The sequence below is a fragment of the Lepidothrix coronata genome, unplaced genomic scaffold (genome assembly GCF_001604755.1).
Source record: "Lepidothrix coronata isolate B3197 unplaced genomic scaffold, Lepidothrix_coronata-1.0 Scaffold235, whole genome shotgun sequence".
In the NCBI taxonomy this organism is placed as follows: domain Eukaryota; kingdom Metazoa; phylum Chordata; class Aves; order Passeriformes; family Pipridae; genus Lepidothrix; species Lepidothrix coronata.
This window is the reverse complement of record NW_016690415.1, coordinates 663,328-687,709: the sequence shown is the minus strand read 5'-3', so window position 1 is coordinate 687,709 and position 24,382 is coordinate 663,328. Positions and strand designations below refer to the sequence as shown.

The following is a 24,382-nucleotide window of genomic DNA, read 5'->3' as shown; positions in this document are numbered from 1 at the left end:
GCAGTCCCTTGAGAGCAGGAGAACAACCATTTTACAAAAGCAATAAAACCACAGGAATTTTTTCTCTGTAATTCTGGGGGGAACTCATTAATTACAGAGTGAATTTTATGTTCCCTAAACTACAGCTTCAGTTTGTAAAGACCTTTATTGAAAATTTCTTGAAGATAAGATGCATGATCCTACATTTTGTGTACACCATGAACAAAGAGCTAATCCATCCTTCCAGGACTGGACCCCTGGAAATATTTCATTCTTGTATCTAAATGAGCATAAAAGTGTCACTACATCTATACCTTGGCTGTCATTTTATCAGTAAATTGTCACCTCTTCCTGCAGTATCTGCCCAAAATGCTATAGTCTGCATTCCCCCTCAGCTGTCTTGGATCCTCCCATCACAGGGCGAGAGATACAGCAAAATAAATACATTAGAAAACCTATTTACTTGCTTTTGACAAATTCAAATGTAACTGATCCTCTGAGGTATCAAGCTGAAGAAATTCAGCATGTCTGTGCATTGGGCCAGCATATGCAGAGGAGAGATGAGCAAGACCAAAGGAACAAGGAGGAGGAGGAGGAGGATGGCAATAAATTCATCGTCCTGGCATTCAGTGCCCCTTCCTGTAAACATCAAGAGGATGATCTGAAGCCTCAGTGTATGTCCCTGCAGCACTGGAGCTATGGGGAATGGCAGTGGTCGGTGAGGGAGTGTCTGCCTGGGGCATCCTTGTGGTGCACAGAGGCTCAGCTAATGTGCAGGACTGTCTCAATGGGGTCAGATTCCCTCTACTTTGAGTAAAAACTCCAGAGGAGCTGCTTTGTTAATTTTAAATAAGAAAATAGATATGCAGACTTTTCTAGTACAGTCTTTGCCAGACCAGCCATTCGGGGGGTTCATTTGGGCCTTATTTAGTCTGTTATTTTAAACAGAAGGACAGCAACACTTCGATTTTAGTTGTACAGTTAAGCAAATGGATTACAAAACCACAGTTAACTGTGAATGCCATGGATGGTAACTCAGTTAATAGTAGATTAAAAGAATCTTTAGGTTTCCAGTGTATTGTTTTGCCATTTATCTCTCTTTGTAGCTTGTCTGGGTTTAATGTAGTTTATTCCATTTAGGAGCATTACTGAGACAAACCCCATTAAAGCAGGCATTATAGTCCTTGTTTTGATTAGCACTCAAGGCCACTAGATAATGATGCTTAAAAAAAAAAATCTTGTATTTCTCTCATGGTCATTAGCACCGTAATCATCACCAACCTTCCTACAACTGTCTTATTTTTTTCTTTCTAAATCTCAGAGCCAATTGTGAATGTCTTTAATATAGTCTGTGACATTTGAACTGTAATATTTATCTCAAAAATAGCAGTTCTTGCTCTTTCAGTGCTCATACTTGCAAGAAATCGGATCTTTTTATGTAAGACTTGCAGTGTCAAAAGCTATCATTATTAGCTAATATTTTTCAATGCTATTTTATTGGGGTGATTTTTTAAAATTTTATTTTGTGGTGAGGCTTTCTAGACCTTCAGGTATGTACATGTTCTTCTCAAACAACACCCTGACCAGAGAAGGACATTTGTACCACTCTACCAATATAAGACCGTTTCAGTCCCGGACTGATACGGGCAATTAAAATAATTTTCACACATCATGTTTAAACCACTGACATGTAATTCTAGGACAAAGCCTCTCAGCACCTCTTTCCAACGTTTGTCTGCACTCAGAGGATGAGCAGCTGCTATTACATGCTAATGCCTTTTGAGGGTGAATGGCCATTTTAGGACGTTATTAACTCTGTGCAAATGAGTGCATTTTCTATCCTAGAATACAGAGTTGCTCTCACAGGCTCTTCCTTTTACAGGTTTTAGTTTTGTTAACCAAAAAGAAAAATAAGAAATATTATGAGTTTGGCTTGGCATCTTGAAGGATGGGGAATTATACACTTGGGCTGTGGGGACCAGACTCCTCACCTTACAGGCATGTGAAGTTGCAGGCCTCTAAGGACAGAAGGCTGACCAGGACAATTAACACTTCTAATAATGCAGCTGATTTATTTTATCATTATTGCTGCATTTTACCTACTGTAGGTGTACACTGGTGTACCTGAAAAGAAGCATGCATTCTAGTGTTTGTCTTTTATTCTTACAGACCAAAGTCACACTGTGTTTTCACTAACTTGGCAGGTCCAGGTGTGAGAGACCAGCAGATTCCCAAGGTCCTTTGAGCTGTTCATCACATCCTCAGAGCAGGCTGAATGATTGTTTACATGAACATATTCCTATATTGGGATTAAAAATGTTGCTTTTTTTCTCCCTCTCTTTCTCCTGAAAAGGAAAAAATGCACAAAAAATAATAAAAAAGTATAGCATACAGAGCTTTAGCATAGACTTGCTTTGGCTTGTGACTGGCTTGTTACTGCTGACTATGTTTCTTGCTGTGGCCATGATCCCCTGTCCCCAGCATATAGGAGACTCTTGAGAGATGAGTGGCCAGGAGTGCCAAATGTAAAAAAACCTGATTTTTGTTAGACTGTTTCTTGGTTCTTTGAAGCGTCTGAGTACAGAAGCCCTTTTTGCCCTTATCATATTGCAGCCCAAGCCACCTAATTTGTACTCCTCTAGTTTGGGCATTTTTAAATGGATTTTGCCCACTAAGGCAGTTCTGTTCTATTCCTACTATTTGTTTTGTCTAGCCTTGCTCAGAGTAGATAATTAATGCAGTAGTTAAAATACCATCATCTTAATGCTCTTTACCAGGGCTGGAAACCTGCTTGTCTCAGAAGCAGTTAAACATGAACCAGGCTGAAGAATGAGCTTCAGAGTGGAATAACCCTGGATTTATTATTCAACCAGTCACCACACTAACTTTATTTTTCCTGTTGTTATTTTTACCTAAATAGTTGCTGCAGTTGAATTAAAAGGCATCTCCCAATTTCTAAAAAAGAGGAGAGAACCAGATCTCTGGAAGATATTATCTTAAAAAAATCCATTTTAAAAATATGTAAATCCTCACTTGTGAATTCCTGATAAATGCAGAATAAATTCCCACAGTTCATGATTTCTTATTATTTATTTAATTTATATGCCATTTTAACTGTGAATGAGGCTTTAAAAAACCACAGGGACACAATCTTTGCCTTATAAAGATTGTAGCTGAAATTAGACACAACATATAACCAATTCAATAGAAAAAGCAGAATTACACAAAATAGAAATGGTTCGTGTTGTGTATCTTGTGTACACTGTAAGGTTGTGATAATACAATTGTTTGGAAAAGACCTGTTTGTCATCCAGAATGTGGTGATTAGTAATGAAGCTGTGGAATAAAGCCATTGTTTGCTAGTTTAAACCAGAAAACTTGAGACTCTAATGACTAATCATTGCTTTCCTACAGGCAATTTCATTAAAGAGCTGGATTTAATGGAGGATATATTCTGTGGTGTATTTGGCTTTCTAGATGCTGTGATCTCTAAGGATCTTAAGTCCATTTTTAAACCCATCTTGTAGACTGAAGATACTGATTACCTTGCATGGTTTATTACACAGGGAAGGTAGAGCCTCTTGGAGACTCTAATGGGACACAACACTTTCTTTACCCTTAATTTTGGGCACACAGTGGATAATAAGGTTTCTCTCAATTTTAAGTAAATGAGTGTTTTACTCCATACATACTGAGCTGTTTCTCTACTATTTAGTTACAAGTATCAGTGTAATATTTTGTTTCTGAGAATAAGTCATAATTGTGCAGTACATCATTGTTTGAGTGTTCCTTTGCAGAAGAGGCTACCATCCTCATGTAGATACTGCATGTACTTGTATCAAATCCTTAGGCTTTATTTTGACATTTGAATATCTAGACCTTTTGCTTAACAGGACTTTAGTTAATGAACTGAGGTTTGTCCACTATTTCCAGCTCTGCTACCTTAGATCTCACCTCATCCCCTCTCCAGAAGACGTAAAATGGTGGTAGTGGGAGCAGTGTGGACTGGGCAAGGGGCATAGGGCTGAAAATCTCTCCCCCTTCTCATCCCCTGCAGCAGGTGAGGGTTGGGGTTTTATTTCCCAGCAATTTGCTCAGATACGAAAGGGGCTTAGTGTACCTGCTCATCTACCCACAGGATTCTGGTGTGGCTAATTAGTCAATATTTGTACAGCTCTGTGAAAACGCTTTAAAGTGCCAATTATGAATTGTAATTATCTTGTGAAGATGATTGGGAGTCCACGTTTGCATGTCGATTCAGGCCATGGGAGTAAGCCTTTGAAATAATGGCTCTTATTTAAATTACTTATTCCTTATCTCACGTTGTGTGTTTTTCTAAGGATGATGAGAAACATTAGTTTACCCTCAGGAAAGACCAGGTCTGACTGTTTTTAATAATGAGTTATGTACTTAGTCACAGTAGGTAAATTTACAAACCAAGCAGGACACACTCAGAGATCGATTCTGTCTGTTCAGCAGATGGTTTTACACAAAATGTTCAGCAGGATGAGCCTGCTGAGACTTTAAAACAAATACCGCTAAGTAACATTGCCGTAAGCCCGTTAATATGGTGGCAATGCCTGTTTTAAACTCTGCAGAGGTCCTACTTTATTTATATCTCATCTATTTACTGAAGTGTAATAGATTTACTCTTGGAAGAGACTTGATCTCAGCAGATTTACTCTGAATGCTGACATTTAAGTTGCAACTTACTTTCACAAAATAGTAACTAATGCCCAGAACTAACTACAGGACACTTAGCTGTTTTTTTAATAGCAGCACACCAGTGTTAAAGACAAAGCAAGAACAGCCTATGAAAGAAGTCAACATGGCTTGGAATTTTTGAAATTCCTGAAAACTTTCTGTTGCAGCAGGAATACTTTTGTTTTTTAAGGTCTCTGTGTTCTCTTGTAGTTTTATAAATGTTGCTGGTTTCTTTAAGCGGATAGTAAGAGGCTTTATTATTTATTCTACTTTTACATGAACTAGTTGGGCAAGTGGTTGCCTGTAGTGTAGGTTTAATATTTTAGTCTGTATATCTGTATGTTAATGTTGCCTTAAATAAAATTAAACCTAGAGTTGCACGTAATATTATAGAGAGAACAAGGTTTGCCTCCAGTTACTGTACAAGAGCAATTGGGAACAGAATTGGGTCAGAAGTTCCCTGCATGCTATCTCTTTGCAGTAACATAAAATTTTAACGGGAAAAAATTACACGGAAAAACCCACTTTGTTTAAAAATGTTCATGAAGGAAGGAGAACTTTTTTTTTCTGAATAGAGGTCTCTTGATGGTTGCTTGCTAATTTTATGCTTACATATGTGTTCTGTAGCTGCATAGGGACAGTTAATACAGTGTTGATAGGAGCCCACACATTGGTGCTCCAGCAGAGGGGTCTTAAATATTCATATGCTGACTAGATTTGTGTTGTTTTATTTGCGTTTTTAGTTCTCTGCCCAGTCCTAAGCATCATCAGATAATTAAACATTATAGAGTCTGTGATAGTGAATGTTTTTTGAAAATCTGGACATTAATTTTTTGTCCTGCCAGCTGGAAGGAGTGTGATGCTCTGGCATTGTTCTGTTTGGAGAAAAGTGTTTTTCTGATATTAGACTAAAACTTTCATCTCTGCATAAATCCTTACAGCTTTCTGAGAAGAATTTAGTACTAGAAGCATTCAGCCTTGTGTAGGAAATTATTTTAAAGGAAGATGTTTATACCTGTGTAACTGTTAAGCATGACATAATGGTGTGAGATTCAAGTGCAAATGAAAACTCCTAAATTTAGGCAAGTACCTGCAAGGCATCTTCAGGCCCCATTTTAGACAGTGGCAATCAGAGCTCCCTTCAGCTGCTCATGCAGAAGCAGCTGGTGCCATTTGTGATGCCCTGGTACATTCTTCATAGTCTCCAATGGCTATTGGAGAAGCATAAGAGTTTTCTGTAGGTCCTGTGCCATGTTGCTAACCGCATCCAGATTCAGGTTTCATCTGCAGAAAAGGGAGGGCACTGAATGTTGTCTGAAATGCTATAGGCTGTGCCCCTTGGCCTCCAGCTGCCACTCTAGAAGGGCATAAATCTCCTGCAGTTCATGTACCAGATTGTTCTTCTCTCTGAACATATCTGCATAAACATCCAGATATCTTGGATGGCCTTGGGCAACTCAGGTGGTTCTAGCAGCTAGTGTTTAGACAATAAATGGCATCCTCCTGTGTTGGTCAGCTGCATCCCTTATAAGGCTCCATTGCCTGGTAGCCCCTGGGAACACAGGAGGCTCAGACACATCACTCACATAGACACACTTGGGCATCTCACGTATCTCATGATGGGTGGCTGACTCCCACCCATCATGTCACAAATGTGACATTTCACTGAGCCTGCAGTGCTGCCTGGGACTTTGTTGATAGAAAATGAAAAAAATATAGAAGAGCTGAGAGGAAGAAAGGAGAGAAAATGGTAGTTGCTGCCCACGTGACTGCTGCACTGTGCTCTGTAACTCAGCTGGTGACACATGCTGTGGATTTGATCTATCCCAATCCTCCCGCCTTATCTGTATAGCCACAGAATGGCATCGTGGGCAATCAAGCCAAGTCAGAAAGCTGCACAAGGGGAAGTCAGTGGCCCTGAGGGTTGATCACTGAGCAGCACCACCACAGTGGAATAAATTTAGTGTCCTGAAATGGCTCAAATGACTGTCCTTCTGAGACAGCAGTAGTTTACCCTATGGTAACTAGCTTGTTTTCTTCATGCCTTTGGGCTGACCTTTGAATTTCCCAACATCATTTTGCCTTTTCCTTTCCTTCACTTCACCTGCATTTGCCAGCAGTGTTGTCTTTGCCTATTAGCAGTCGTGTACCAGCTGCTATACTTTTTCTTTTTTTGGCAGTTTCCGTGCAGATTGTGCTTGCTTTTTTTTGCCCCAAACCTTTTTGATGCACGTCAGCATTTTAGCTGTTTGCATGCACTAGGGAATGATAGGAACCATGATCTATTTGGGTCAGTGCATGTCTGAGTGTAACCATTCCAAATGAGGGATTTTCTAAGAATAAATTTTCTGTCACCAATCTAGTTCTCATTTTTACCCACATAATATGTGTTAGCACCCTTCTGCTATTTTTTTACTTGTCTTTCTGTTGTGTTTGCTTTCTTCCAGCCAAACTAAGTCTTGCAGTTTTCCCGTTAGTTGAATAACTCATGGAAATACATAGCAAGGCAAGTAGTTTAGCAGCTGCCCCAAACTAAGGTCTACAGTCATGTGTTTCAAGTCAGATGAAAATTCAAAAAGGACTCTCTAAAAGGATGACACAATTGTTTTTCTGAAAGTAGTGCATCAATTTGGTATTGAATCTAAGTAAATGCAGAGCCGGATGACCTCTGCTCTTCAGGCAGTTTGCCAGCTGTTCGTCGTAGTCGAGAAAATCTTTCAACAAAAGGAAAAATTAATTTACTACCGCTGCCATCAAATCAACTTGTAAGTGTTTCAGCTTTCAATAACTAATGGTCACCCTCTGGATTTATGAATAGTTTCTTTGAAAACTGCTTCCTTCTGCAGAATCAGATTGCTTTGCAATAAAACTGTCTCCCTAAGTGATGAAAAAGAATAAAAAAGGTTTGCTCAACATATAGAGTTATCCTTTAAAATGAGCCATGTTCAGAAGGTGTTACAACAGGCCTGAACATGGCAAATTTCTGAAAGAATAAAGCAGATGAAATCCAGACTGCTTGGTGAAGGAAAATCAGACTTGAACAGGGTGTTGTAACAGTGATGTAATGGGAAATTGTAAAAGACAAGTGGCTGTTGAAATTACTGGGGGAAGGGTGGATAGTCTATTATAGCTCTATATGTTCTTGAGCTGACTTCTCGTTATCATGTATATGTTTGTGTCTTGTGTCTTAAGGTTATTTATCATATTTTAGGTAAGCACTTCTATTGTTTGATTCCTGTAGTTTCATTCTCTTTCTGAGAGAGTGTTTTCATATCTGCTCTTTGTATTTCTGACATGCCCTGTCTTTTCTCACCATTTGGGCATCCTGGTACTAATAGGCCATAACCAAAGTAATCAATAGATGTTGTTATCAGTACTGGAAGTTTTATAAGGAGTTTGCGTGAGTATGTTTGATTATTACAGAAAAATCAGTCAAGGGAGAGGTGCTAAACCAAAAGTGTTGCCCACTGTGAGAAATACTCAGCTAATGGCCAGAGTGGCAGTGCTCTGTGGTAGAAGCACCAAGCCTCAAGATGGACGCAGAACTGAGGGCAGCTTGTGGAGCCATGGCACTGAGGCAACATTGGCGTGGTCTCAGAAGTGAAGGCTTCCTGGCCATGCAAGAGTGGAGACAGGAGCTGTTTTGTGGTGAGCATGCACGTGGATGTGGGTGCAGGCCTCTGGTGTGTGTGCGGGTGCATGCTTTGGTCACATCTACATATCTGAAGACTCCTCTCATCCACTTGGTGAATGAGATGTGCTTACTGCTCATCAGTCATACAAAGGTTTTGAGCTTGCTCTCTGCTCTTTCCTCATACATCACCAGTGCAAGACTGTTGTTCTTACCTGGTCTGACTATCTCTCCTGTCCCTGGAGAGCAGCTGTGCTGTATCTTTACAGGTTTTCATCAAATTCCAGTCTTACTCTTCTCTTCCAATATCTTACCAAGACCATGTTCTGTGGAGAAAAAGTAATGATTTGGGTCAACATAAAAAAGAAACCTGGAAGAAGCAAAGCCAGGCTGGTTATTGATTGCATGAAGTGATGTGATGCTCTGCTTTTCCTGCCTACCAGCCATTGCTTCTCTGTCATCATGCTTTGGCAGCTTGTAACACAAAGTAGTAGCAAAACTTTTTTTGCAGGAGGCATGATGTATTTTTCTCTCTGCAGTGCTACCCATATTGTAGAGTTTCCTGCTAAAATAATGCTAACGATAGTAACATGGGAAAACACAGAGGCAGGGGAAGTCTTGCAGCATTAGTGATGCTTAAACTGCAGAAAAACTGATGCCAGCAGGCAGCAAAAAGAACAGACTGGAGGAAGGAGAAAAAAAGGATTTTCTTTTAGTCATTTGTTATTCAACCAATTTGAGTTTACAAGCTATAGGCCAAATTCTGTCTTCTGATTCTTGCTTAAATGCAAGAGGAGTGTATTTTTACTAGAGATTATGATTTATTCATGTTAAGGAAATATTCTGTTTGTACGAAGTTCAGACTACAAAGTGGAAGTTAGTAGATGACATTCAGACTGGAGATTTCCCTTGAAACAATGTGAGAAAGTATTTATTTTGTGAAGTCCGTTTCCCTTCGCAGATAGTTTCCGACCATTAAATATCCAACAGTCAGGAGAAAAAAGCCCAGTACTGTGACAGGCTGGATATGTAAATGCAATATTCATACATAGCTTTACGAAGGGTTTCTTTTCCACAGTGTATGAACCAAACATCTCAATTAAATCGAGAAGGGGAAGACCTGGGTTTCATTAGCTGTGAAGACTTTCAGAATTACATTAGTTGCAGTTGATTAGATCTTGTAATTGTATTTGCTGTGTGTCATGATGAGGGAGTGAGGGGTTTGGGTGTGCTGGAGGGGGGGTACCCAGCTTGTAGATCGCTCCTGCAGGACTCATGATTAGTTTCTGCTGCCTTGGTCTATTAGGATCAAGCCCAGAGACATGTATTTCCCTCCCCACAGCAGGAGAGAAGATAGATAAAATGCACCACATGTCAGGACATTGGTATGCAGTGGCAGGAAACAGTTGGGTTTATTTTGCCTCCCTACCCCATGTTGCTACAGGTGCCAAGCAGGGCATTGCCTGCACCTCAGTGGGGAGGTGAAGCTGCAGGATATGCTGGACTGTCAAAAGCAAGTGGTGTTTTCATTTACCACAGCTCTACTTCCAATTGAAAGGACAGAATTACACCATTATGCTAGTCCGGAGAGAAATTGCAATGAAATTGTGCAACAACATGAGGCTGTGTCAGTGCTGCTCCCCCTGTCCAAAGGCTTAGTTAGCCACATTGTCTGTTCTGATGTGTCAGCCAAGGAGGTCAGCTCCAAGGAATGCATCTGAGGACCTTTCCCAGTGGGTCATCACACATTAACCTACCCTGCTTTTGACCACAATTTATAGATATCTCCTCTACTATTTCTGGGTGTCTGAAAGTTCACTAGTCTGTAAGAGACTAGGTAAGACCTTCACAGCTACCTTTGAAGGTACACCTCACTCTACAGGCAGAGAATTTAGTCTTCACTGACCATGTAAGAGCATACAGGCAGCCAGTTTAGATTATTTTTAGATGACTGAAAGTATCCTCAAGGAACACATGCTTATGTTTTCAGCTCAAAGGAGAAAAGGAAGATCATGTAGATGCAGCACTGAGTGGGGACACTAGGTATCTGGAATAAGTTCAAAGAGCTCTTCAAAAACCCCCAAATTCTTCTTTATCTTGGACATTTTTTCATGAAAAGGAAGTGTTCTACACAGGAATTCTGTCATGTACTGCCTTGGTCTTATCTCAGTAACACGTAAACTCTTCAAGCCAGGAACCATCTCCAGAAATGAAGAAGGCTCTGCATGTATGCACTAACATTCCTAATGATATACAAATGCTAAAAAGTTAAAAATCACTTTATTGAATCAATTAAAGTGAAATGAGAAATTTGGACTTGAAATAGCTCTTCACTGTTACAAAGCACGTTGTAAGGTGAACACTGTTTTCTTAAAATTGGTCTGTCACTAAGTTAAATGACTGCTGACTCTCTTGCTGTGAAATATTGCACAGCTCAATTCTAACTTATTCCTTTTGCTTTAAGATTAAATAATCTTAAATATAACAGGCCCTTCTAACATAATTTGTGCTCTACCTCCAAGGACCATCACTGAGTTTCCCTGGAACACTCCTGTCTCTCAGACATTTGTATCTATTGATTATATCCTAGCATTGGCACTCAGTAATCTAGGCGGCTTAGATTTAAAACTCTTTTGGTTATATTTTTCAAAATTGGCATGATTTTGGTGTGCTTCAGTTTGGGGGGGGGGATCTCACTCAAGGCACATTAAAAGGCTGTAGTGTCCTGACAGTTGGATATGAGACATTTTTTAAATTTCTCATTTTAGGTAGAGTTAATCTCACTATAAATAGTAACATTTGAGCAGTCTAAAAGTTCAGTATCACTAGAATTCATTTAGCTTTCTCCTGTGATGAGAACAGAAGTGAGATCTCTCAGGTGGGACCCTGTAGATAGTATCTGGGTGAACAGAAGCCTGTTTTTAGAGATGTAGATGTACAGAAGAGGAATCCCATTTTAAGTAGGAGTCTCTTTTTTCTTTTTAAAAAAAGCAACATTTCATTGGGGACAATCAGAGCACTGTGTTTTGCTGCTGCATATTTTGCAATCTTTTGCAATTTTACAAGTTGGAGTCCTTTGGAAATTGGAAGTAGCCTCTGGAAAAGTACTATCCATTTGTTGTGTTTCACAGGCCTGATTCAAACACCAATTTGAGAACAAGTATGATTGCCATGGATTTTAGAGGTCTTTTATGTCAGATGACTGAGGCAATCTCTATGTGTGCCCACTTCCCAGGCTAGGGGGAACTTACCTGTTTCCATTATTACTACCTGATTTTGCAAAAGGGTTGCCTGAAATGTGGTTGCACTGCAAAGACTGAAAGGGACTTGGCACAGTGGAATTACATAAACAGCAAAGTACAGTTACAAACAGGCCATGTTTAATATGAAAGAGCATCTAGTTCCAGGAAAAGCAAAGCTATCAGGAGTAGTTGTGTCAGAGCTGGAAAACACTTCACAAAGACAGCTTTCATTTCTATATGCTCTAAAGTATGCAAAAATTGTGGTCTAATTACCCCACTGCAGCCAGAAAGCAATATGGGAGATTGTGGGGGTGTGGGAAAGAACATAATAATGCTACAATTAAGCTGTAATCTTTGGCATGGTCACTCAGCAGATAAAGCTTTTCTGCTGTCGCATTTGAAACAGTCATTATTTGGCTGCTAAAGCCTGGGGAAAATATGTGGTGCTGTTCCTAGGGGCTGTTGCACAGAGGCTTCATTATCGTTTTCTTCCTCAGCAGCTGGCCACACTGAGCTGATGCTCTGCATTTGAGAGCTGTGGCCTCAGCACTCTGCTACTCCCTGCTTGTGCTTCTGGAGGTTTGTACTGCTGGTACTGGAATGGGGGTAACGTTACTAGCCACTGTGGAATGAATTTGTGAGCTTTAAGTTATTAGTTTAAAAACCTGTTCGCTCAAGGCCTGATTTATAGTGGAAACTACTTCTGTCAGAGATTTGTGAGCATATGGTTTATATGCAGAAAGACCTTGTGAATGTGGGAAATAATTGTGCTAGCTACGTGACAAGTGAGGTGCATAATTATGCATGTGTATTAACCCCAGGATGCATACCATATCTCATGGAGATATAATCACATTCACATACAATTATGCTCACCCTCCTTTGAAAATCTAGTTTTACAGCCTGCTAGAAAACCTTGCTAGTGACATCTCTTATTTTCTGAAATTCTCCACCATTTTAATAGAAACTTTTCCATTGCCTTGACTTGAACTCTTGAATTCACACGCTTAATTGTTCATACAACTTTCCTGATTCTTTCCACTTTCCCAGATTTCTTTCTGTGGAGGAGAGGTTGCCTGTACTGCAGGCTCCTGTGGACTTGCTGAAATTCTACTGGGAACAGAAAGGAAAGAGTAGAAGGAGAGGTCAGGTCAACTTTGAATATGTTAACCTTGAGGTGACGTGGTCTGACAAGGCATGAATGAGTTGCTTGCGGTATGAATGCAGACTGTGACGTAGATCAGCATTTGCTACTGCAAAAAGCCTTTTTTAGTTTTTCTGCAATGCCACGAATAGATGGTTTCAGACAGACTTTGTTTCCCTTTAGGAGATGTTAAAGCTTAGAAGGGGTTAAAAGTGACCGGTGGCTTGGGACTCTTCAGTTTTGTCATAGATCTATTTTTGCATTATAGAGCACACGCATCCTTTGATAAGCCAGCTATGATTTCCGTAAAAGTAGATACACTGGGGAATTAGATCAGAACCTCATTATTCTGCTGCTGCACAAAGCAGAAACATGAACTATTTTGAAAGCTTATGGCGTGCGCAGTCTCTGCAAGGGTTGTCTGACAGCCTGCAAGAGCAGCTCGGTCCATGTCAGTAATTCCTTCCAGCATCAGGCTTTCAGGACCAGGCCTTAATTATGTGCACATTTGGTCTTCACTGCTTGGAATAAGACATGTCTATCTTGAACTGGTCTCATTAAATGGATGCTGTCAAGCCAAGCAGCTCAAGACATAACTGCACCAGAACAGTTTAACCTGTTGTAGGAAAGGATCTGTCCTGATTTAGTGCATAGGAACCTCCAAAGTGAAATGCAGTAGGTACTGCATGAGAAAGGTGATCTTGGTTTTAAGGTTTGTGTAGTTCAGTATTGGATCTACATTTAAACAGCTAAAAGCCAAAAGAAGGCATCACAGATGCAGAAACAGTAAATTGACTGATTACAAATTGGTCTTACAACTCTTTTACAGTGCATTTGAAGAAACTTCACAATCTTGATGCTAGGGCACTGTGGTGTTAGGAGAGGTTTTGCCAGGCAGGACCTCAATCCACACAGTAATCCTGTTGCCTACTGGCCCCAGAAGCATTTAATTGCAATTGCTTTTGTTCACTTAACACCAACATAAAACAAGAATAATTGTTTGTATATTCAGGTTGTTTCACAGTGTTATCTGTGTGAATTATCTGATATTTCTCTTTTTGATAAAATTTCAACATCTTTGTACTTACTTTATTAGGTTCTCATGCACGCTTATTGCTATTTTGATATCTTTGTGTAGTCTTTGTCACCTATAACAGAGGTGGTTGCCCCAGGCAGCAAACAGAACTGGGAACTGGGAGAGAGAGAGAAACCGAAGTGTGTAGAAAGCTGGACATGTCCTGTGGTAAAGAAGTACTGAGAGAAGAGAAGGAGTTCTAGCACAGGGGGATCAAGGTCCAAAGGTCCCATTGTTATCAGATGCTCAATCTGAGACAGGAAGGATCTGATTTTACCAAGTTAGAACAGCCTGAAGCATAATTTTGGCTGCAGTCAAAAGGTTCTTTCTCAAAACTAATCCCAGGCACCACTGAGGAGTTAATTATGGTCAGAGACCAGTCCTGGAAGATAATTTGGATACAACCACCATTCTGTGGAGAATAAGAAAGTTTAGAGTGTGGGCTTGGGCTGTACAAGACAATTATATTTAACGTGTTTCATTTACTGCTATGGATCCAACCTTAATGTTCAAAGCACAACTCCCACCAGCTTCTGCAGACGGGCTCCAAAGAAGGACTTGCAGTAGGAGATACCTATAAAAAGTTTGGCCCAAGTATTTTGCTCACACAAGAACAAATGCAGCCCTGATGATGTCACAAAATTTGGGTGTAACACTGTATTAGGTTATGCTGTCAGGAATCCACCAGCTGTGGCAAGTTACAGAAAGGAGCCACACAGGAGCTGCCTCCAGCTGCTCTGCTGTTAAGGCTTGCTTAGGCCACATAGTGGAAAGGTCAGAAAACACATTCAATTTAAAATCAAGAGGTTTAAATAAGGTTTTTTGGGGTAAAGGAAGGGTGCTTTAAGTTCATTTTAACCCAGTTCAGCATAGTGCTACACTTAAGGTCATGCCAAGAGCACAAATGGGATTTCCCTGCCAGTAGCATGGTATTTCCATGCATGGAGAGAACAATCCTGACATGAAAATAGTGCTGGATTGAGTAAAGTGCATCTGCCATGTCCTCCCCCTTCTCTAAATCAAGTCTGTAGTTTGGTGTGAACTCTGGTTGGTACAGGTGTTGTGGATTGCCTGTCTTTGGGCTTTTTCTTTAGGGTGGCCTGAGGGTGTCACATACAAGGGAGGTGCTCGGTCTTTGCGCACTTGGAGATAACACTGTGCCCGCTGGTGCCTGAGCTGGGTCTGAAGTTGCCGAGGGAGCTTTTTGGAGAAGGTCTCCTGGCTTTATAGAGAAAATCTGTTTTCAGGATTTAGAGGAACAGAAGATAAAAAGCTCTGTGTCCTGCACATGTGCAGGACAATTTCTTTTGCTGTCTCTTTGTTGTAGCTCAGGTTTCCAGTTCTGGTTTTGTGGTTGAATGACAGCATTTGCAGCTGGATGTAGACAAGAGGACATTAGTTTCATACTTCTGAGTCCTTATTTCAGTTTATAGGTCTACATATCTTGTACTTCCCCATTTTCTGGTTTAACGCAGCTCTCTGGGGGCTTGCTACTGGAGTAATAAAAATCTCATTTAAAAATTCTGACCTTCTTCCCCACTCTCCATGCTCCTTGCTAGGTCTGTGCTCTTGAGGTGGGGGGGATCTTCTGACTTGGGTGACCTCACTAATCTGTTTTGCACTGGGCATAGGAGGAGTGGGAAGGAGAAGAAGAGCAGTAGGAGACTGAGCAGTTGAGAAAGGAGCCCTTGAACCAGGCGAGCATGTGAAGCTCCTGGGCAATGCTCCCATTAGCCGAATACAGCCTGACAGCCCAGGACAAGGAGTCGCAGTCCCAAAGCCCTCCATGAATCTCTCCTGTCCTGTTGTGTTTGGCTTCTCGCATTTAAAGTCGCTCAGCTGTCAGAACAATTTTTCTCTTGCCTATGCTCCATCTATAATTCATTATGAAACCCAGAGAGATGAAGCTGTTGGTTTTTCCCACTCTTCCTCCTCTGGAAGCCGTGGGCTGAGTGTGGTTTGCAGCAGGACATGAATGAAACTGCTCTAAAACCCATAAGCCAAGGGGAAGGTGGTGGGAAAGGGACACGCTGCCATCTCCTGCTGGGCCACCAGGCCACAGCGTCTGGCTCTCGCAAGCACAACCTATATGTGCATCACCATAAGCTCAGGCAGGTCTTTGCTCAGAAAATCCAGGCCAGATCCTGGACCTGAAGTTCACTGGGTCTTTCAGATCCCAGGCTTCAAAGGTGTTCAGGTCTCAGTCCAAGCTTTTGCAGCAGCTTTCCCACTAGTTAAAATTTACACTCCATGTGCTCCCCAAAGTAGCAACCTGTGTATCTGCTTCACTCCACATAGAGGTGGGACCAAATTTGTACTTGTCCATCATACATTCCCCTCATCATCAACTCAGGCTGAACTGCCTCAGCTCTGCTTTATTCCTGCAACAGTTGCAAGCAAAAATAACACATTATTCACCATAAAAGTGTGGGTCATGCAATGAAATATCTGTTGTTCTGAAACCGCAAACATAATTGATCATTTAAGTGCAATTTTGAGGAAATGGCTACAGGTGTTATTTGTCATATGGGTTCCAATAATTGCAAATATTGATGTCTAAAAAGCAGAAAGAATTTCCCACAAGAAGGAGAAATTTTATCCAGTATAGTGGAAGGATTAGTTTTCTGAAGTGATAGTGACTTTGAAACGTGAACACAGACTGTTTTCAGTTTGCCATGGATGAAATAACCAGATTTCTTACTCAGATGTTCCAGGCCCATTTCTGTTACTCTTATTTAGAGTTCAGCATCTCCAGGAGCTTGTATGGAAGTATCTGCGGAAAGGGTGTATGGAGATATCTGTGGAAGAAATCTTCATCTTACAAGATCATTACATAGGAAAATCATTTAAAAAAAAAACCCCACAAACCAAAACGAGTTCCATTGACCATTATTCTGTCTCAGCAATGTCTTTCTGCAGGGTTGAACTACTTGAGTCTGACAGCCTTGCGGTGGTGGAGGTAGGACCTTTTCCAGCCCGACAGATAAAGGGCCCCTTGTGAACTCCATCTGTAGCAACAGCTCTGTAACATCCAGCTCTGAAGCACTCTCGCAAGAGCCACAAATCCCAGCTTCCGAACGGAGAGATTCACCAGGGGGCAGCACAATATCACTTTTTATTGTAAAAGCAGGAGTTAATCATTTCAGCTGTCTGAGAGCTTTTGGAAATTAGCTGCTTGTTGTTCCATCTTTATCATTGCAAGTAAGTTTCTCTTTAAAGCTAGCCTCTGTAGCAGCTCCAAAATCCAAGGTAGTAGGCAGACATTAATATTTTACAGTTCAGGCATTCACCTAGCAGAACAAGAAGGAGTCCAGACCATTGTGTTTTCAATGCGTCTCTCTGGCAGGTGCCTACCCAGGCTTGGTTGGGGCAGCTGAAGGGTACTGGTCCCGATTCAATTACTTCAGAAACTCTTCTGTGTTAAGGGCACCAGCCTGAGTGAATACTATTTCAGCCTCATCTTTTGGGAGGCATTAAACAGAAGGAGTAAGCCCTCTGATGTCACTAGATGAGAAGGGTTCACAGAGGGTGAATGCAGACTCATAGAATCATAGAATGGCCTGGGTTGGAAATTATCTTAAAGATTGTCTAGTTCCAACCCCCTGCTGTGGGCAGGGACACCTTCCACTAGACCAAGTTGCTCAAAGTCCCATCCAGCTGGGCTTTGAACACTTTTGGGGATGGGGCATTCACAAGTTCTCTGGGCAAGCTCTTACAGTGGCTCAACTGCCCTCTCTGTAAAAAAATTCTTCCTAATACCCTCTTTCAGTTTGAAGCCATTGCCTCTTGCCCTGACACAACATGCCCTTGTAAAAAGACTCTGTCTGGCTTTCCTGTAGGTCCCCTTTAGGTACTGGGGAAGGCCAGGGTTTTTTCTTTTATATTGACTTCTGGTTGTCCTGTATGCTGCACAGCTTCTAGGTCCTCTAGCACTTACACCAAACTCTTACCTTTCAAGGAGCTAAGAGGAGTCACTGGTCACATCTTGCCTGCTCAGCTTCCTTTATGGAGGGCTTCATCTGTCATCAGTCCATTCCTAGTTATTACTCTATTCTACACAGACAACTGGTGTCTCCAGTGGTTGCCTCCCCTGGTTCAAGTGCCACTGTACTTTTCTGTCCTTTTCTGACCTTTTTCTCTCAACTTACAGTCAAAGCAATTCTTGCTCTTTTCCTGTAAATTAACTACATCTTCTGTCTTGGTCGTTCCCCTTGCTATTTTGGCTTCTGCCTGGTGGGATGCCTCATGTCTAGCATCAATCTCACACTTCACTCCTGACATCATACGTAGAACTCCCTTGACTGTCTCTCTCTGATCTCAGTCCTTTTGAAGTTCAGTCTGAACTCCATCTGCTCCTGCTCATCCCAACACTTACTAACTCTGTACTGAAGTCTTCAAAGATGCAGCTTTTCCATGGGGCTGCTCCCCATGTAGCCTTAGCTTTCCTTAGCTCAAATATTATCTTTATTTAAAGGCCAGGAGCCTTAAGAATATATATTTAGAATAAAAGAATAATTTTTCCCACCACAGTAGCTTATGTTACACTGCTTAGTCTTCTGAGAGGAGTATAGTATTGTTCTTCAGAGTAGGTACAAAATTATGAACTTAGTAGAATTATTTAAATATCTTTCAAGGCAGCTCTGTGTCTGCTTTAAAAGGAAATAAATATGTGTTTCTGTTTTAAGAAAATAATTTTTAAATCCCTGTTCTTTTTCTTATATTTTTATTTGCCCAGTATTTTGGGGGAGAAAACAGTTTCTTTTTTCATTTGAATTTGTTTTTATTGCTTGGGAAGACTAAGGAAGAAAAGACAACAAAAATGTCTTTGAAAATTCACAAAAAATAAAAGTTGAAAAGAAAAATACTTTCTGTTCAAGGCCCTTAAAAAAGGTTTGGAGTTAAAGGCAGCCAGCACAGTGTGCTTTGTAATGTTTTTTGCCATCTTTTGTTTGTTTCTTCCCATTTCAAGGTATATCCATGCCGTTATTATCTAAAAGAAAAAAAAATTAAAAAGCTTTATCCACTGTGGATTAATTGGTAAGAGTTGCTGCTTCTTGGAAGGAGTCCAGAAGTCTGATCCTGCATGGTCGAAACCAATGAGCCCATTTTATGCAGGAACAGAAATGTCACTAGTAATAACTACCCAGTCACATAGCTTAGTTGTTAAGTATGTTCTCTGATTCACCAGATTTCCTTTGATCAGAATGGTCTTTTTCTGGAAATCAGTTTTTTTGGTGAGATTTTAATAACGAAATGGCGATATGTTTTTTGATGCAGGTATACTTAACTGAATTTACTGGTACAAACTATGCTTCTGCTGCAGAGAAAAAAAATAGGTACATATATATTTCATATATAAAAATATATCTGTGAAAGTATATGCATTAAAGTAAGTCTTAAAGTCTGGCTAAAAGCCTGTAAATGGACTTTGCATAACCTCTTCCTAAATTATGGAGAAACTGATAACTTCAGAAGTGCGGAATGAAAGACCTCTTTTTAATTTTGCCATGTCGACAATGTATTACATTAAAAATATGTAAAGAATTCTAGAATATATTGTATACCAAAACTTATATCACCTAAATTGTGTTTACTGGCATGTTTCTCCAGGGGCTGTTCTGCTGCAGCAAAAGCTGCGTTTATTCAAGTTGGTAAAAACCACTCTGTCTACTTTTCTCTGTTGTTTTCTTAGACTCAGGTGGGGAGAAGCAAAAAAAGAAAGTTCCATATTGTTACTCTCCAGACATACTATTAAGAAAATATGACTTACCTGCTGCAGGAAAGGTTTTTGTAGTATTCTTTTCAAAGACTTATGTAGATTATTTGCCATTACACTTTAAGCCTCGAATCACGTGCAGGCAGGAGACATTGAGAGGGAAGAAGCTGCCTGCTGCAGCTCTCTTTTTGGCTTTTTAAATTTGCAGAAGTTGTAGTTGGTTTTGAAAGCTCACTTTCCAATTAAATTAGCAAATACCACCACAAAGTAGATTTTTTTCCCTCAAAGTGGGTTTATAAACTTTCTCCTGAAAATACAAGTACAGAGATACTGTACCTTTTATTCACATTGAGATTGTAGATAGGTAGCATCCTGCGTTAATATTTAGCAAATTTGTTCTATATTGACATGAGAAATGTAGCTGAAAATCTCTTTGGCCTGGCTGGCTTGTACCTGAAACTGGTTTTTGTAAGATCTGGATTTGAAAATCTCTCCCGCCAGACTTGTAGCTGTCAGGTTCGTTATCTTCAAAATTTCTATTAAGCTCTAATGGTGTTTTTCTTCCTGCAGAAGCAGAAGGTGCATGCAGCACAGATGCCAGCCTTCTCCAAGGAGTAACCTCTTCATCCCCAAGTGACACTAGCTCCCGCTAGTACCATGGGGCCAGAGGGTGGTTTCTTAGGCAGTGGACAGATCCACATCATCCTGTGGGGGAGTTTGGCAGCCATGACAACACTTTTGTTCCTCACCTTCCTCATCTTCCTTTGCTCCAGCTGCAACAGGTAAGGCTCGGGAGCTTAGCACGCAGTAATGGTTCTTATGTCACTTAGTGCAGAGATTGACATAGCTTCACTAATAATTAGTTAGCAGGAAATACTGAGGACTTAGGTACAGAAATAAAAAAAGTACAGTAAAAAATCTGTTTTCAGAGCAAAACTGAATTGGAACAGTTCTGTTCTTTCTAAAATGTTTCTTTTTTCTTTTGCTGTGAAAGAAGTACACTGTTTTGCTTGCTTGGTGGTTTCCCCTAAGATGAAACCTGGAGCACAGGTGGACACTGACTGTTAGCAGATCACACCAATAAGCTGAAACTGAGAACATTAGGTGGGCTGAACAGGACCAAAAAAGTATAGATAAAAAGGAAAGGAAAGCGAATTTTATGTATTTCAGCTTTGCTTTGGCTATTCCTGAAGTCTAGGGAATTGATCCTGCCACTCAAGAAAAACTGAGGAAGAATCAAATGGTGATAGTAATTAATGTCTTATACCTCATCCTTATTTTCTTCTCCATAAGAGAGTTCAATTTCACCAACACAGGCACTTCTACTGACTTTGTTTATTCACGTTTCAAGGCCCCTTCATGACATGTAAGCTGTGCCCTGCTGACTGCACAGGGGAGCTGGGCAGCCTGCACTCCATCCATGATGCCCTTCCATCAGGCCAAACCAGCCAGACCCTTCCCTACGAGAAGTGGGACTGCTGTGGTCCATACTACTGTATGCTTTTACAAGCATAGCTCAATCAGCCAAGCCTATGGGTGAAAAAAAACCCTATCCATGATTCAGTACAGCAGCAAAATCTGTGGTTTGGATGCTTATGCCTATAGGAGCATATGCTTTCACCCTTCAGCATTGAGAGCATTGAGGCAGCTGTGTGGCCACTCAGAAGAAATGCTTTTCTAAGCCGTTCGGTGATATTTCAGTATCTTCCTATTACCACAGTTTCCAGTAATATCTGAGTAAAAAAAGAGTAGAAATATATCTTTTTAATTTATTTAAAAGTCAAAAACTACTTTAAAAATTCTTTAGCCCAGAAACTTTGCATTTAGCTACTATGTTTAATCTTAAAGGCCTTTTCCAACCTAAATGACTCTATGATTCTGTGTTTTGTCTTGTAACACACACACCAATCCTTGAAAAATCTCTGGAAAGATGAGTCAAACCACTGAGTATGTGTTTGCAATTAGAGATATACACTACCAGAAACATTCTGGTGATGTTCTTTTATAAATTCTTGTGTTGCTAGTCTGGACACTATCTTTTGTTTCAGGTCATTCTGTAGGGGAGGTTGTTTACACATAAATGCAATTATACAAAATTTCTTCCTGGCTTACTCTTCAAAAATGGACAAGAATATGGAAAACTGAATGAGATCTGTTCTAAAATATCAGAGTCAGAAATACTTACAGAGAGGAAAATAAGCATTTAACTTCCGCTGCTCTGCATTGGTGCAGCCTTACTTGCTGTTTTCTTATTTCCCAATTAGGTAGAATTTTAACAGTTGCTAATGTGGGAAATACTTTAGAAGAAGACTGCAGACTTTAGAAGAAGCATACGTTTCATATTGTCAGTATTTTCTCACCTTTTTACTTGCTTTTTCATCTAGGGGAAGTACTAATATTACTTTAAGCTTATTATTAGAGTATTTCTGAATAAGAGCTGTATTTCCAAAATTGTAAAAACTGGAAACACGATCCATACTTTGAGCCCTGTGAAGTACCCCGTGATGCAGGATTCCTTTAAAAATGTAGAGTTCTGCTGCTATGAAATTTGTAGGCCTTTTTGAACTGTTCATGCTTATTATTAATTCTAACTAGCATTCTGAATGGGAGTAGGCTGGATTTTTTTGGCCTTTTCTAATTCTTCATAAGATAAACACCTTTTAATGGCATAGTTTAAGGAACTCCCCTGGTAGTCTATCAGCAAAACATGTGTATCTGAGCATTTCAGATATGATTAAATTGAATATAATAATATTTTTATTATCACAGAATCATAGAATGGCCTGGGGTGGGAAGGACCTTAAAGATCATCTAGTTCCAACCCCCCTGCCATGGGCAGGGTCATCTTTCACTAGACCAGGTTGTTCAGAGCTCCATCCAATCTAGCCTTGAACACTTCTAGGGATGGGCCCAGCTTCTCTGGGCCTCTTGTTCCAGTGCCTCACCACCCTCCCAATAAAGAATTTTTTCCTAATATCTAATCTAAACCTACTTTTTTCAGTTTAAAGCCATTGCCCCTTGTCCCATCTCTACATGCTCTGGTAATTATTTACATTATCTTGTAATTATCAACAGTCACTTCTCACTTTGATCTTAGGCTGAATGAGAAAAAGCTTTGTGTGTGTTTGTTGTACCTCTTCAGTTTTGTTTACCACCATCCTGCCTTGATGGTGTCCTTACACAGACTTCATACCAATCCCTGTAATAATTTTCCATTATTCCATGTTCAATATTATTGTGAATTGCAGTTCTGTTTCCTGCAGCTGTGTAAGGTCTATTAATGATTGGCATTCGTATATTAGCATAATTTATAGTAACAGTTCATATGCCTTTTTCACTAAGGGAAAAGAAGGCCAGACATCAGAATGGAGATCATGAAAATCTGATGAATGTGGTAAGTATTTGTTTCTGGCAGCCTGTGTCTGTCTTGCGGTTGGTTTGTACCAAGCTCCTTGCAAAATACCACAGATTAGAAAATAGCTCAGGAATTTCTAAGAGGTTGAGCAAGGGAATCTTTAAAAGTTGCAGAACAGGAAGAGGAGGAGAACTTACGTAGGTCCTGATAATCTGCACTTTCTCAATGCTCTTTCTTCCACTGTTGTACTTCAGATCTCCTGCCTTTCCGTCACTCTGTTTGCAGTGAAAGTGCAGTGTACCCTCTGTCAGCTGCTCCCTCCTCAGGAGGGATCACTCTGGACATACTTGCTTTTATTTGCTTTAAGATCTGTAAACACAGGCACATAAATCTTTGAGTATAGTTGGCATGGTTTGACTCTCCTGCCAGTAATACCTATGAGTCAGAGCTCCAGAGATCAGAATGAAATTTGTTGGATATCTATTCATGCGAACATTGATTCTGATCCAATGGTCAATATTTGTGTTGCAGCCTTCCGACAAGGAGGTTTTCAGCCATTCCATCACAAGTTCAGCTACAGAGCCCCCTCCAAACAGCGAACAGAACGGGGCACTCAGCAACGGTGAGGGTGAGTAGCGGCAGCCCCTGTGGGTGGGATGGGTGAGCTGCACCATCCCAGTGCTCACAGCTCCCACCTTAGCTGCACACTGCTGATCCCTCCAGTCTTAGGTTTCTAGCCTTTGTGCTTTCCAAGCACACAGTTGTGCCATTTGTCTGAATACTCTGCTCACCTCTGAAGGTCTACACCAGATCACACAGAACTTACGACCAAGTTAAAAAGTGCTGTGAACTCATTTGCCTTGCTGGTAAATCGATGGAGATGATCATCCCATGGAGATGATCATCCCATGGAGATGATCATCCCATGGAGATGATGGTGTTTTGGGCTGTATGTCCACTGCTGGGTGTGCTCTGGGACAGCCCTCCACCCCAGGTCCCAGTCCTCCACGCCAGCCAGCACTGGAAAGGTGCTAAGGTCCTCCCCTGGGCCCCCAGGCCTTGGCCACCAAGCCATAGCTGCAGAGTGACCAGACCATCAGGCAAAGAATTTGACATTCCGTAATCTTGGCAAACTATGGAACTGAGATAAAACCAGAAGATGTAGTTGTACCTTAGAGCTTCAGAAATGCTCCAGGAGACTGTGGAAATACTTCACGTGCTCCAGGGACTACAGCTTGGGATCATAGTCCTGCACTGTGAGAGGCTGTCACTTATATTTTTGTATTTTAGAAAACACGCAACATAAATAGGCTTCCTTTTTTTTTCCTCAGACTTTGCTTTGCTGAACACTCAAAATGATTCACCCTGAAGTATCACTGGAAAATATTTTACTTAGCTGCACCTAAAAATAAACTCACTCTAGCTCAGAGCCACAGGGAGCCAACTGTTGTCTTCACACTAGGCACCAACACCAGGGGCTGCACTCCAACTTACAGCTCACCTCCTCATCTCCTTCTGTAACCAGAGGCTAAGCTA

At 40.7% G+C, this 24,382-nt stretch overlaps 1 protein-coding gene across 5 annotated transcripts in view; it reads left to right on the top strand.

Moving 5' to 3' along the window:
* PAG1 (phosphoprotein membrane anchor with glycosphingolipid microdomains 1) overlaps positions 1-24,382 on the top strand; it is a 111,975-nt gene that overhangs the window by 69,128 nt on the left and 18,465 nt on the right. For 3 of the 5 annotated variants that reach the window (XM_017834582.1, XM_017834580.1, XM_017834581.1), the window contains 3 exons: positions 20,062-20,273; positions 22,834-22,885; positions 23,378-23,474. In XM_017834582.1, coding sequence (XP_017690071.1) covers positions 20,149-20,273; positions 22,834-22,885; positions 23,378-23,474 — 274 coding nt within the window. In that variant the 5' untranslated portion in view covers positions 20,062-20,148. Of the gene's footprint in view, positions 1-19,094; positions 19,112-20,061; positions 20,274-21,755; positions 21,836-22,833; positions 22,886-23,377; positions 23,475-24,382 lie in introns of those variants that run through there. The other 2 variants (XM_017834583.1, XM_017834584.1) reach the window with 2 other exon arrangements.